Here is a 15,635-nt window from a genome sequence, read left to right as displayed (position 1 = left end):
CTTTGGCAGCTCCATTTACAAAAGCATTTCAAATGGTAAAGCCGAAAACAGCCTTGGCTATCAGTGTAGACAAAATCATACAAAGCATTCTGACTCAGCTGTAAGTTTCTTATGTACTGTCATTCCAAGTGAAGCTGATCCAGGGTTGGCATTCATAAATGTCAAGAAAATATTTCATTTGGTTTGAAATTTGTAAATTAATCCTGATTTCTTAAATGATGCTCAGGTACGAACTATGGCAAGAGACTTGTATGATGACCATTTCAAAGCTGTTGAAAGTATGCCTAGAGGTGTAGTTGTAACACTGAGGAACATAGCAACTCAATTAGAATCTTCATGGGAGCTCCATACAAATAGGCAGGTAAGTATCATTGAGTAAATTGAAATGGTTAGCGTAATTTGCTGCTGCTGTTAATGTTGACTTGATTCAGACATAAAAATTAATCCATCTGTCTTCAAGTCTGATGGTATTGGCAGATTCTCAAAGTGAGTTTAGAAGTATTTCTAGATTACTTTTAACTTGGGCTGTTGATAGCTGCCCATAATACTAAGCCCAGGTCGAAGTGGACCACAGGAATTTGCATATTAAATAGGGTGAGTGGCAGATAACAGCAGCCTAATCTGGAAATGGTAGTTTTAAGTCTGCACCATGCTATGTGAAGTGTACTACTTACTGTCTGTATGCAGTACTTTTTTGTGAAGTTCTTGTTTCTGCAGTTAGACTACTGTTGTGTAATACCATAAAGTGAATGGAGCCACTATTATCTGATTTTCTTTTTCAGTTTATTGAGGGAGAAAACACTTGGCGAGATTTAATGAAGACTGCTCTGGAAAACTTAATTGTCCTTCTGAAGGATGAAAATACTATATCACCATATGAAATGTGCAGCAGTGGCTTGGTGCAGGCTCTTCTTACTGTTTTGAATAATGTAAGTTTTATTGCAGAATGAGTGGGAGCCAAGGAGCCAAGTCTTTATTCACAGCCATGAAGCTAAGTGGCTGATCTTAGACCAGTCAGCTTCATCTTTCAGCCTAACAGCATAACTCGTAGGGTTGGGATGAAGGAAGGATAACTGTGTATGTCACCTGAGCTTGGGGGGGGGGCAGGTGGAGAGTGCAGTGAAATTTTCTTAAGGAATATCTACAGTGTAGTCTGTTAGCTTGAAAAATGCTTTCACTTAAACCTAGCCTTAAAAAACAACAACGGGGGGTCAAGAGACATGAAGCTCTGTTGGCACCAGCACTGTTATCCTAGTGCTGCTCTAGTGGTCTAACCATGCTTTTGGCAGACAGTGCTGCTCATAAAACAAAGAATTTTCAGAGGGAAGATGCAGCCTGGCAATCAGGCTATAAACACTTGTTTTACTTTCATTAAATCACATAGCAAATATCAGAAGAGGTGAAGGAAGAGAAGATTTTTTTAAAAAAATGCTGGGAATTGTGCTGTGGGGATGGGTGGGTGTTGTTAATACTTGCTGTTTCTTTGGCGTCAATAGAGCTGCACATTTATTTCTTGTTGCAAGAACTGAGCAGTTCAAGTTGATGGTCTTTGGAGCAACAGGAGACTCACTCACAGTCACAATTTTTATTACAAACTTCAGTGCATTCCAGAATGAGATACTTGTCTTCCTGAAAAAATTAATTTTTGTTCTTCCTCAAAACTTGTGTGATTTATGCGTCTGACTTATCCCCCTTTCTCATTGTCACTTCGGCAGGCAGTGCTTGAGAAGTTGGTTTTCTCCTTATGTAATGAGTTAAGTTAGCCATAATGGCCTAATCCCAAATTTTGAGCAGCCATTCTCTGTTTTTCATTTAGAATGTGGATTTTGATTTCAAACAAGATTGTAGTCAGCTAGTGGAAAGAATAAATGTATTCAAAACAGCTTTCAGTGAAAATGAAGATGATGAAAGGTAATTTTGACCTTATGAAAAATAATGTGTGCACACAACTATTTTTTATACTCTGCTTTCAGTAGTAAAAGGCATATCGGTCTTGGACTAGAACATAACTTTCTGCTTTTCGTATTTAAATTGCCCAGTGTTTACCGCATCAGTGTTGCTTTGCAGTTGTAGATTCCCATTTAAACAGAGTGTTGCCCATATATTTACTTACTGAATAATGCATATACTGTGTTTCGGCCCTCACAAGGCCCCCCAAGATAATTTGCAAGAATAACAACACAATAATGTTACAATAAAAAATGAGAGTGGTAAAACCACATTGCAGTAATCTAACCTAGTGGAGATGTAAGGTATGTGTAACTGTGGCCAGATCTCCCTATCTCAAATTTTCCAAGCAATATTTTATAATTTAAAATAGCTTTGAGCTTTGATATGTAGTACAAAGCATTTTAAACATTGCTTAAGCTGATCTAAGAAAATTTAAAGTGTTGACGTTTGATGAATCAATGCGCCTGGCTTTGATTCAGACAAATGCCAAATCATGCATTATTGCTGTGATAACAAGCAAGCATGAACAGGAAGTTCTACAGTTTCCATGCACAGCATATATTATTGTTAGTAACAAACTGCAGTTTCTACTATGAGAGTGTAATGAGAAATGATAATTTGTTACAAATTTTGTTGCTTTACATTTTCTCCCCATTGTGTGGTGGGAGGGGGGAGCACATAAGTCTGAGGCTTGTGCTTGCTTGTTCTCATAATGACAAACCATTGCAATATCTCTATGTTTTATATGTTGTTGAGTCGTGTTTATTGTTGCAAGCTGGCTTGAGTTCTGTTTTTAAACAGGCAGAGTTTAGGTTTTAAAAATAGCTTGTCATCACTACAACATTGTGAAGTTGTAATTGTACTCTGAAGTTTTCATAACTTCTGTTCATTTTTCAAAGCCCTTTGTATTATAAACAGTAACATTTGTCTTCTCTGTGTTCATAGTCGTCCAGCAGTTGCATTAATTCGGAAACTCATAGCAGTATTAGAATCTATTGAACGTCTACCTCTACACTTGTATGATACACCAGGATCAACGTATAATCTTCAGGTAACTTTCCAATACGGTAGAAATTTATTGCATTCTAATAAAAATGTTTCTGTGCCTATTCTCTGCTATTCTTCCTATAAATTTCCATAAATTACAGTTTTCCTGAGCTACTTTAGGTTGGATACAGACCTATTTCATTATCAGAATGCTTCAGTCAGATCCTGTGGAGTCTTCCACTTTGCAAACTGGACAAATTCATAGACAGAAGTGGGAGAGGTATTTTTTTGCCAATTCTCCCTTCCCTCTATAGCCCCCAGCACTATCTACCATGTTGTTTTGGGGGGTCCTCAGCCCTCTGGACCTGATTTTTGGGGCAAGGGGAATATAGAAAAAATCCCAGCATCCAGAGCATCCAGTTTACAAAGTTCCACGCTTCACAACTCTGGGTGTCACCCATTAAAAGTTTTGTGGAATGTGGGTTTGGTATAACAAACATTTATGGGTATCATCTAGTTGGGGATCCATGCAGGGTTGTGTAAATAATTGCTGTAAATATAAAAGTGATTTCACAAGACATTTCTGGTCATATTAATTATTAAAGGTAAAGGTAAAGGGACCCCTGACCATTAGGTCCAGTTGTGACTGACTCTGGGGTTGTAGTGCTCATCTCGCGTTATTGGCTGAGGGAGTCGGCGTACAGCTTCCAGGTCATGTGGCCAGCATGACAAAGCTGCTTCTGGCGAACCAGAGCAGCACACGGAACGCCGTTTACCTTCCCACTGTTTATCTACTTGCACTTTGACGTGCTTAGTATTAAGTAAAAAAAAAATAGCCTATACTCTTAATTTGTTGAGTGTGGGACCTTCCTCCTTGACCTTCCTTGACTTTGTTTGTTTGTTTTATGCTGTACCCCACACTAAATACAATGAAGGGCAGTATAAAAATATTCTAAATAAATAAAAGTTTATTCAGCTTGGGTCCAAAGAGCTATGAGTGGAAGAAGAAAATGTAGCAGTGCTGTTCCTTTTGCAAGACCTGGTGAAAGAACTTCCTGGTGAAAGAACTTGGAATGTAATTGGGGTTGTATTACAATATGAAAAGAATTGTGAATATTGAAGATACAGACTAAAGCATATGAACTTTAGTGGGCCATAAAATGTTATTGATAGGAATTTAAACAAAGCTGCAGCCTGCCCACACAGGACAGTGTCAGTCACTTTTGTCACACTGAGTCCAAAACAGACTATGCATGAGTGGGAAAGACTTTCTACTAGAGTAAGAATGCTGTTGGATCTGTGCATTTGTGTAAATTGTGTGTGTATAGTGCTTATGCAGATTTGTCAGTTGTGCTGATTTTCCTAGTTTATTAATGCTTGCTTGACTTTGAAAACATAATCATTAGTATTTGTTATAAATGAAAGGGATGTTTCTAAGTAAAAATTTATTGCTTTGACTTTAGATATTAACAAGAAGGTTGCGGTTTCGCTTGGAGCGTGCTTCTGGGGAGACAGCTTTAATAGACAGAACAGGTCGAATGTTGAAAATGGAGCCCTTGGCAACTGTAGAATCTTTAGAGCAATACCTCCTAAAAATGGTGAGCAAACTCCTCTTCTCCCCGGGTTGGATTCAGACTACCCATACACATAGCTCAGCCCATGGTAGTTTCCACTGGAGGAAGTGCAGTTTTTGCAGATTCCAATTTCTCCCATGCCCCTGAAAAATTGTTCTGGAGGGTCTGGTGATCCTTGGGAACCGTATGGTGAATGCTCTTTCTGTTTGGAGCATTTATGAATCTCAGCCACTTATATGAATGGAAGGCCAAATTTGGATCAAGCGCTCGATCCAGCCTAACATGTTTACAGAAAGAATTACATTAATTCTTCTGTTTGAGGTGACTTTTTGTAGTTATTTGTCATTGTTCAGGTTTCTAGTCCTCAAGTGTGAGATGTGGGGGTTGGGATGAGCCACCCTCTAATCCTCCAGTTTGGGAAGGCTTTCTTGTTCTCTTGCATTGCGTCTTAAATTGTTTTTGTTGATTGAATTATGATAGTTAATTGTGCTTTACTGTATATTTTGATCGTGTATTAATATGCTGTTAGCCATTTTGGGGTCTTTGGACCAAAAAGTGATATATAAAGAATAATGATGATGATAATAAACTCTATACTTATGTGATACATCTTTGTTGTCTGTTTCTTCCTTAGGTGGCAAAGCAGTGGTATGACTTTGACAGAGCATCATTTGTTTTTGTACGAAAACTCAGAGAAGGCCAGACATTCATTTTCAGACACCAGCATGATTTTGATGAAAATGGAATTATTTACTGGATTGGAACAAATGCAAAGTAAGATTTCAGTAACTTCAGTTTGAGAAAGTGCTAAAATCTTAAATGAAATAGCATTGTATTTAAATACCTGCAGGGCAATTCTGAATATTTCCCAAGGGCAACACTGGATTTTCTATGCATCATTTTTTAAATAAAAAAATGTATCATTTGGACATAGTTTGCAGTAAGTATGGCATATTAGCTTTTGTTTTTTAGGTTTTAAAATTTGGACTATACTGTCAGTCACTTATCTATGGCCATTCCATAAGGCTACCTGAACTGTTGCCATCCCAGCTTCTTTTATAAGATCTGATGCTCGAGTCTGTCTTATTTCCCCCTGCTCTGGTAGGCTTTTCAGCTGAAGAGGGGAGTTAAAATGCTTTAAATAAATATTCATGAGTAATAGTGACATCATTGTTTCTATTGTAGAACAGCTTATGAGTGGGTAAATCCGGCCGCCTATGGGCTGGTGGTAGTTACATCTTCAGAAGGAAGAAATTTGCCTTATGGCCGTTTGGAAGACATCTTAAGCCGTGACAGTTCAGCTCTGAATTGTCATACTAACGATGATAAAAATGCATGGTTTGCTATAGACCTTGGTCTTTGGGTGATACCATCAGCTTACACATTACGCCATGCTCGTGGTTATGGACGATCTGCTCTCAGAAATTGGGTTTTTCAAGTATCTAAGGATGGACAGAACTGGACTACTCTATATACCCACGTTGATGACTGCAGTCTGAATGAACCAGGGTATGTAAAAATATTTCCAATTACATGGACCATTGTTGTTTCTGACTTTATGACAATAAATTATTCAGTACCCATAACGTATGGGCCATTCTCAGTCCACTGAAGTAATTTGAAATTTACCTCTTGATATCATTGGGTCCAGGATTTACTTCACTGTGCTGAAATTCATTGTATAATAAAAAAGATGACCTTCCACAGTGGCCTGGCTTAAACATGGTTGTGAGGTTAATGGTTTACTGGGATCACACAACCCTTGGCTGTTTTTCTAGCATATAGATGAAACAACCACGATTCTTGGCTTAGTGTTATGTTAGGGCTGCCATATGTCCGGAATTTCCAGGACATAGCCGGGATTCGTCCATCAAAATATGGCAACCCTATGTTATGTTATGTCCAAACGGGGGGGTCATGGTTTGTTTTGCTTCCAACAAATGATCAGTAAGCCAAGAACAAACCTTGGCTACAGATTGATTTGTTGGAAGCGATCAGGGATCATGACACACACACACACACACACACACACACACACACCAATGCAATAGCACTGACAAGCAAAATAGTCTAAATTGGGCCTTGTTCATATGTCATGGTAAACCATAGTTAATGGCTTACCATGACATATGAACAAGGCCCAAGTCAACAGTGCTAAGTGAAACACAAGTATTAAATATATTTAATTTGTGTGATGGTATAATGGAGAGAGTAATTTTCTGTTTGTAAACTTATGGTCCTTTTGATCTATTAAAACCATACAAATAATTAATATTTCTCTGTGTTTTTGTCAGTTGTCATGACTTTTAAATTTATCATTATCTAATTTTTTCCTTCAACTTCCCCAAACTAATGTACAGGTCAACAGCAACATGGCCACTAGATCTACAAAAGGATGAGAAGCAAGGTTGGAGGCATGTAAGAATTAAGCAAATGGGGAAGAATGCCAGTGGGCAAACACACTACCTCTCTCTTTCTGGATTTGAACTTTATGGCACTGTGAATGGTGTGTGTGAGGATCAGCTAGGTAAGCAATGTAGATACTGATTTCTTGTTCTTACCATCAGCTCTTGGAATGTAGGCCATGAATTAAACTTTTTCTAAAACAATCTAGAGCATATTTCTAAGCATGTTTTAAGATAAAAATATCAGTTTGGTATTTGAAATACCTGCTGTCAAGTTGGAATGCTTAAATCTTGTATAGATAACTTAACCAGCAGTGTTTCATAACTAGTTTTGATTGCATGTAGGAAAAGCAGCTAAAGAAGCAGAGGCTAATCTGCGAAGGCAGAGGAGACTGGTACGCTCTCAAGTTCTGAAGTACATGGTTCCAGGTGCCCGTGTCATCAGAGGAATTGATTGGAAATGGAGAGATCAGGATGGTAGTTCACAAGGTGAAGGCACTGTTACAGGCGAATTGCACAATGGTGAGCAACTGCTTAAACAATTAGCTATCTTTATTCCACAAGTTATTTATAGTAGTTAACTGCATTTTCTAGTTTGGTGATTAAGGAAATGTAGATTCAGAAATCAAAAGGAAGACAGAAAGGAAATAGTGTACTGTTTAGTCATGTTAAATCAAGAGTGCATTTGTCATAGTGACCTGCTGACATAAAGAAAACCTGTTTGAGCTTCTTCAGATAAAATTAGCACCCCAGTTCTAAACATTTCTACATTGAAATAAGTTTTACTTATAGTGATGGAACTTGTTATTCAATAAGCATGTTTAAAATCACTGCCTAAAAGTGAAAGAAAAACAAAGAGAGCCTGTAGAATAATGTAAGATTTGCAGTAGTAGTAAGTGAAATTCCTTGGAAAAACCAGAAGAAAACCTCTCAAGTAATTACTGGGTGGGTAAAAAGTCCTAAGATATCACTTGCCTCTTGACCTCAAGAGGCATCCAAAAATTGAGAAGGACAAACAGGTTCATAAACTCCCCCAGGTATTAGTCACACCTAACTTCCCTAGTTCTAGGAGATGCTGACTTGTACTTTGGGAAACTTGTATTTCAAGAAAGCAAATGTTAGAGTTACTTGATGGTTAGAGATCAAGAATAAGGTCTTATTGGAACAGTATTCCTTGGGCAAGTAAAGTACCACCACCCTCATTTGATTTTCACATGTCCCTAAAATACAGTGTTACATACAAGTTGTGCTAATTACATGCAACTCCAGTATACAGATTAGCTGTGGCATTTCTACTCCTATATCTTGTGTGTTGAGTTACGGGTATGAATGATCCAGTGTCTAAGATGAATAAATATTTCCTGTCTGTATAATATTAGAATACCTTGCTATCCCTTTTCTGGCTTGGCATTTGCAACTTGCTTTTTCTTCAGCTTTTGTCAAGTTCTCTGCCATTTCTTACCTTACTAGCTTCGCTGGGATCAAGTTTCTGTTTTCTTAATACTAATATATGATTAAACGAAAGTGGGGAATACTAAGAGGCAGATATTAAATTTCCAGTACCATAGCAATTAGATTTATAAATCTATTTTTTGAGGAAGGATATGATGCCACATTCAAGGTCTCCATCTCAAGTTTATCTTTTCTTTAGAATGATCATTCTCCTATTATACAGAAAAATCATCCTAATAATTATTCACTTAAAAATACTTGTGAAAAGTAATTGAAAATTAGATAGAAGTAGAAAAGTAGGTAGAAAATTTTGTGGTGATATTTTAATGTGCTTGTCTTTGGCGTTCAAGATTTGATTAACTAGCTCCCCCACTCTGAATCTATCACTCTATGAACCATATTAGGCCAAGTTCCAAGAAAACAATTATCTCTAGTTCCCATATCAACTAAAAATCATCTTCCTGGTGAGTAATTGTTAAACAAAAACTGGAGTGCCAATTATTTAAAACTTAATTAAAATAATGCATAGAGAAAGGTCTTCATATCATAAGCAGAAGGAAGAAGACGAAGAAGAGTTTGGATTTGATATCCCATTTTATCACTACTCAAAGGAGTCTCAAAGTGGCTAACATTCTCCTTTCCCTTCTTCCCCCAGAACAAACACTCTGTGAGGTTAGTGGGGCTGAGAGACTTGCCCAAGGTCACCCAGCAGCAGCATATGGAGGAGCGGAGACTCGAACCTGGTCCACCAGATTACAAGTCTACCACTCTTAACCACTACACCACACAGGCTCTCCTTGGACCCAAGCGTGGTCTGTTTCCCCTCCCTTCCCACCCACCTTTTAAATAAAGGTTCAAGGCCTTGCCAAAATCTGAAAGAAAGCCTGGTTTCAGGTGCAGTTTGAACTGCATTTACCACTGCTGTGGTTGACCAACAATTGAGGATGGAGGCCAACCATACTTAACAAGCTGACGTAAAATAGATTAATGGATTTCCCCCCAGTAATTTAAGACTGTAGTATGTGAAACATAATAACAGTTACCAAGTACTCTGATAAGAGAACCATTTAAATGCCCACACACTTCTACTACACATAGCTCAAACTTTACTTTTAAGGGAATTAAAACTTTAAAGTTACTTTTAATACAAAACTTTTTTTACATTTTTGGCTGGATTTTCAGATCTTTAGTATTAAATTGAAATATGGTAAGAGCTGTCCATTTTAATGTAGTACACCTACAATGATCACACTGCTTGAATTTCAAACCTTTCTATTTTGTTTGGCTTTCAAGCCCATTAAGTAATTTCTGTGACTCAAGATAGCGGCCCAATGAGAAGCTGATCCCATATTGTGGAGCTACTGTCTTGACACGCTCCTGTCTGCTTTCTGCTGGGTCTCACAAACTCCTGTCCCTTTCTAGGCTGGATTGATGTCACCTGGGATGCTGGTGGCTCTAACTCTTACCGTATGGGCGCAGAAGGAAAATTTGACCTCAAGCTTGCCCCAGGGTACGACCCTGATTCAGCGGCATCACCCAAACCTGTTTCATCCACTGTTTCAGGCACAACGCAGTCATGGAGCAGCTTGGTGAAAAACAACTGTCCAGACAAGATGACTGCTGCTGCAGGCTCTTCAAGTAGAAAAGGAAGTAGCAGTTCTGTGTGTAGCGTGGCCAGTAGCAGCGACATCAGCTTGGGTTCGACAAAAATGGAGCGGAGATCTGAAAATGTAATGGAACAAAATATAGTTTCAGGCACTGACGTCCATGAGCCAATTGTTGTCCTTTCCTCTGCTGATGGCATGCCTCAGACTGAAGTAGGGTCAGCGTCCAGTGCAAGTACCAGCACCTTGACAGCAGATGTGGGAAATGAAAATGTTGAAAGAAAGCTAGGAACTGACAATTCAATCCGCGCAACTGGGGAGTCCAATGCTATATCCATGGGAATTGTTAGCGTGAGTTCTCCAGATGTTAGCTCGGTATCTGAGCTGACAAATAAGGAAGCTGCTTCTCAGAGACCCCTTAGTTCTTCAGCAAGTAACAGACTATCAGTGAGTTCACTTCTGGCTGCTGGGGCTCCAATGAGTTCCAGTGCAAGTGTTCCTAACCTATCCTCACGAGAAACCTCTAGTTTGGAGTCCTTCGTCCGGAGAGTGGCAAACATTGCTCGCACCAATGCCACCAACAACATGAATTTAAGCCGAAGTAGCAGTGATAACAACACTAATACTTTAGGAAGAAATGTCATGAGCACTGCAAGTAAGTAAAAATAAATACCTGTCAACTTATGCTATACCTGTGAAATGAGAAGAAATGGGCTTGGTGTTCTTGGCATAATGGTAGCTTTGAGAAGTCATCTGGGGTGGTATAATAGCCACATTGCCCCCAATTTTGTATTGTCTTGGAAAACTGCTCCTGCTGCAGTAATTAAAGAATTGTGCAGCAGAATTTACTTCATTTACTTAATGTTTGATTTCAGGGGGAATTAAAGTAAATATCATTGCTAATAAGAAATCTAGGTGCTACAACATCATGGCTAAATCTATTCTGGTATTTATAGCACTGAAATCCTTTGGATGGATCAGAAGAGCATTAACTAGTTTCTCAATTCTAATCTATCAGTGATGTTCCTAGAAATAAATGCGTATCTCATAGAAATTTGCTTAGAATGTACTTGAATCTGAATTAATTTGGAAACTGTGGTGCTTATATTCTCACTTCAAAATATTGAAAAATCTTTCATTGCCATCTGAAATAGGTAAAAAGCTTATGGAAAACAGTGTTGTCTTAAACTTGCTCATACTTTTCTAAACAAATGAGTGTTATAAACACAAGAGGTTTATATGTGCTGCCATTTATTTTTGTTTCTATGTTTTACTGCAGTTTCTTACAAGGGTAAAATGTTAAGAATGTAGACAAAGGGCTTCTTTAGATAGACTAAGGAGATACTGCTGATTTAATTTTATATTGAAAGAATAAGATGACAAGTTATTTCTCTATTTTGTCAACTGTGGTCCATGCTTGGCAGAGGGTTGAGCCATGGAAGTGCTCTAGTCTCTAGTCTCTTTTTTAATGTGAGCAGTACCTGGTATGAAATGGGGAAGGAATAGCCAACTAGCGTGTGCATTGGAAACTGAACTGCTGCCCTTATTACTGGAACATTTGTGGGAACTGCTGTTCACCTTTCTCTTTATTTGGAAATGATATTCTTTGCACTTTAGAGATTGTTGTAAAAATCCATTTTCTCATATGTTTATATTTAAAAAATGAGTTGAAACATGACTGCAAAAACTTACTTGAACTAAGATGAGTTTAGTAAAACATAGTTTTATTCTGTATAATTATTTTACTGTGCTTAATTTTTCCACCCCATATTATCGATGATAAGCACTAATAAAAAGGATTAACTCACTAGTCAGTAGTGAGATGATCCAAATGTAATACTAGACCATAGTTTGCAAACCCAAACCAAGTTTGTTGTGATGCTTGAACTTAAAATATTTGACAAATCGTGATTTTCAAGTGGTACCAAGCAAGAACTTGAAACCACAATTTGATTTTAGTTTGCAAACACAATTTTAGCAAACTGTGGTTTGGGATGTATATATGCACTCGCAAGGCATGATTTGAGATGTTTATTCTTCCTTTAAGAGAGCATTCTGGGATTCTCAGGAAAGAGGTAGAAACCACACACACACACAAATTCATTTCTTCATGGAAATTAAACAAAAGATTATAGTTCCTATTGAAAACATCCCTGTCCTCCCCTCCTCTTCCAAGAGGAATTTATTAATGCAACTGTTCTGCTAATCTGCTCAGTAAAGAAAAGGGCTCTCCAAAAGCAATGCTGAACTCACTTTTTTATCTCTGGAGGACCAACATATGTGTTCAGTATTTTCCAAAGGCCCCTAGGACTACCCCTTAGTGGGTGATATGTTCCTCTTATTGCTAGAGGCACAAATTTCATCACTCTAACAGAATCTCTGTTTGACTCTTTTCATGGAGTGACAGTTAGTTTCTCCTGCCTATATTGAAGCAGCATTACATTCATTTAGCTCTTTTCATAGTACTTGTTCAAAATTAGAATGTGGGCTACTTCAACACAAGCAGATTTCTATTTTGGTCTTTTGTTTTACTTGAAGCCCTTTCTTGTATTGGCCTATAATTCTGCACTGATGAAAGATAGACTTGGTGACTATTTAAAATATTGAAACACATTAAAGCACTCATGAATGCAAACTGTTCTACTCTGGATCATTTATTTTATCTTACCATATCTTTATCTATAGCTTCTCCTCTAATGGGTGCCCAAAGTTTTCCTAATCTGACTACAACTGGTACCACATCAACAGTGACCATGTCTACATCCAGTGTTACTAGCAGCAGCAATGTAGCCACAGCAACTACAGTTTTATCTGTTGGTCAGTCACTTAGTAACACTCTAACTACTAGCCTAACATCAACATCTAGTGAGAGCGATACAGGTCAGGAAGCAGAATATTCTTTATATGGTAAGTTTCATTTTTAAATGAACGTAAGCAGATTTCCCATTAATAATTTTCTGTTTTCACCTTTACTTTTGTTATGGGTTTCTCACTTAGTTATTTCATTACTAAAGCATATCAAATAACGGAGCTGTTTACCCTGTTACTAGTTACATAAAGAGTTCCCCAGGAAAGGCTTTTACTCCTAATGTCATATTTTCTATAAATATCAGCTCTTCACAATCTTCTATATTCCTTGTATTTATGATATTTTTATATAGCATTTCAGTATAAAGGTATTTAAAATGTAGGACAATTGATTTGAATGTCTTAGCCTATTAAGAAAACTTCTAAATTCAGAAATCCAGATATATATGTATTATATCACTGTTATGTCTAGTCTTTCAGTGTGGTGTGCTGCAGTTATTGATTCTGTAAAGTAAGTTCACATTGAAAACAGTGGCATAGATCCAAATTTGTGTGAGCAGAATTCCACTTGTGCAATGAGACTTTCCCCCCTTCCAATTGCAACCCCTGCTCACCTCCTCCTCCCCCCCTCCAAAAGGGACTTCTGGGGTTTGGTGGACCATCCAGAATTGGGTGGGAACAGGGGCGCCAACTTGAATAAAATAAAATATGCAGCCCCATCCTGCATAATTGATCACAAGATGTGGTGCATGCACACAATTTGAATGGCAATGCCCATCAAATTTGGGTTCGGCCCCCTCAAATATGTTATGGGGGGTAGAAGGGAGCTTGGCCCCTAGGAGTTGCCTCCCATGGGTGGAAAATTCTCATAGAAGAGCACATTTTGGATCAGAGTTCACATGTATGAATTTAGAACAGTTGTGAGTCAAAATTCTAAGTTGAAAGGCATTGACAGTTAATAATACTTCACATCTCCACAGCACATTCACTGTTTCATGTGCATTAAGCTGGTCCCTTGTCACAGGCAAAATCTCCAGTCAGCTGTACTGGTGTACTAATCCATTATCATCAACACAACTTTGAAATCATATGGCAAACCATATTTCAGTGGCAGCTACCCATAGTTTGCCAGCGTCAACATGTCAGCAAACTCTAGGAAAATCCTATAAATAGAAGAGGAAGCGTGTCAGGAAAGAAGAGAGCACACAAGCCTACAGAAGTTCCCCAAGCCTTTATTACATGACCTTGAGAACTGGGTTCATGAGATCTAAACCTGGCCAGTATTATTGTTACTAATTTGTATACTACCCTTCATTCAAAGATTAAAGGGCAGTTCACAACATAAAAATACAAAATGAGACCACAAACTATATAACAGAAAAACAGAAATAAACCAATAACTCTCCTCCTACAAACATTTAAAAGATCATAGATTGTTTAATCAGCCAAAGGCCTGCTTATAGATAAACATTTACACCTGGTGCCATGCTTATGAGTAGTCATATTTATGGGGAAACAACAAAACAGCTTGGCATTCACACATTTACTTTGAAATAGTAAAGACCTATAGAAGCTTAACTGCAGCATTTTCACACCGAGGTCATTTCAAATAGCTTTCCATGTGGGGGGAAACGCAGGATGATGTCTTAGTAGCAGAAACTCCTGGGGTTGCTAATGCTTACTCCCAAAGAGAGATTTGGAGTTTGGTCAAATGGGTTCTGTTAGGCTCCTTGCTGCATTTCTTGCTGTAAGCACAGGGATCAACGTTATATTCTTACCCAAAGATACTCATGCAACAGTCAGAGCTGTTGGAGGTCAGAACTTTCCTGCCATGGCTGTAGCAGTTTTTTAAAATAATCAGTTGCATCATATATGTGCAGGAAAAGTCTGAATAGTAGAGATTTGAAGGCCCGGATTCTGGGAGGGGCAGAATTATAGCATTAAAAATAAAGAGCAGAGGGGCATAATTATAGCATTAAAAATAGAGAGCTTATTTAGGCGATGACTGCAAAAAAAGTTACATGAACTGCTGCTTTCATGACAGTAGGAAGAGAACTTAGTGGGAAGATTATCATTCTTCCATTTAGAGCACACACACAAAAATGCCATGTTCTAGGAGATGGAATGGTAGGATGGGATTACCTAATCTTCTACACTAGCTAGAGGTCTAAGAAGTTCCTAGCTGTTATTTGTATACAGATATTAACAAGTTGTGTGCCTGCACAGATGACCGCTGAATCATTGGTTGAAGGAAAAGCTCTGCAGGGAGAGTGCTAGTTTTCTCCCTTGGTACTTAGGGGTGACTGCACACAAAATGGAAGTGATAAGATCCCCAACAAAAGGCTTTATTACTTGTAGAATAAATGTAAGAGGCCTCAAAGGGCGTACCGCATATTGGCGTGGATACATTCCATTTGAGTTAGGAGCTGAAAAGGAATTTCTCAGGGAAGTGTTTGGGACAAAAGGGAATGGTAGACTTAAGGGATAGATTATATCAAGCTCTTGGGAATGAACCTAGACAGTGCTGGAAATTGTAATGAATACTTCACATTGTATTAGCAGAAGCTACTGGGAAATGCTGCATGCCACTGGGTGTGGGAAGGCATCCTTTTAGGACCCTTGCCATACGAAACTCGTGTATAACATGGAAGACCTTTAGCCCAGGAATCGCCAGGGCCAGAAGCAACCTCAAGGCTTCTGTGTGACCTAGTTGCTTTGTTTAAATCCTTTCATAGTACAGACCGATTCAAGAAATTATGTGGTCCTTTGCAAATTAGAATTTAGAATTAATTAATTTTTTTAGTCTGGAAGTGGCACCTGTTGAATTCCTAGACTGCAGTATGAAGCAGAATTTA

General features: G+C 38.2%; 1 protein-coding gene across 29 annotated transcripts in view; it reads left to right on the top strand.

The window, feature by feature from the left end:
- The window catches only part of HECTD1 (HECT domain E3 ubiquitin protein ligase 1), a 63,682-nt gene that overhangs the window by 30,833 nt on the left and 17,214 nt on the right, over positions 1 to 15,635 (top strand). For 19 of the 29 annotated variants that reach the window (XM_088671446.1, XM_088671434.1, XM_088671423.1 and 16 more), the window contains 11 exons: positions 227 to 361; positions 783 to 929; positions 1,817 to 1,911; positions 2,896 to 3,001; positions 4,401 to 4,535; positions 5,146 to 5,285; positions 5,697 to 6,020; positions 6,872 to 7,038; positions 7,262 to 7,438; positions 9,791 to 10,627; positions 12,658 to 12,879. In XM_088671446.1, the coding sequence (XP_088527572.1) occupies positions 227 to 361; positions 783 to 929; positions 1,817 to 1,911; positions 2,896 to 3,001; positions 4,401 to 4,535; positions 5,146 to 5,285; positions 5,697 to 6,020; positions 6,872 to 7,038; positions 7,262 to 7,438; positions 9,791 to 10,627; positions 12,658 to 12,879 (2,485 nt within the window). The remainder of the gene's footprint in view (positions 1 to 226; positions 362 to 782; positions 930 to 1,816; positions 1,912 to 2,895; positions 3,002 to 4,400; positions 4,536 to 5,145; positions 5,286 to 5,696; positions 6,021 to 6,871; positions 7,039 to 7,261; positions 7,439 to 9,790; positions 10,628 to 12,657; positions 12,880 to 15,635) is intronic. The other 10 variants (XM_088671470.1, XM_088671508.1, XM_060273082.2 and 7 more) reach the window with 3 other exon arrangements.

Source organism: Zootoca vivipara, chromosome 1 (genome assembly GCF_965207765.1).
Source record: "Zootoca vivipara chromosome 1, rZooViv2.hap1.1, whole genome shotgun sequence".
Lineage (NCBI taxonomy): Eukaryota > Metazoa > Chordata > Lepidosauria > Squamata > Lacertidae > Zootoca > Zootoca vivipara.
Note: the sequence above shows the minus strand (reverse complement) of the source record. Positions and strands in the feature narration are given on the sequence as shown.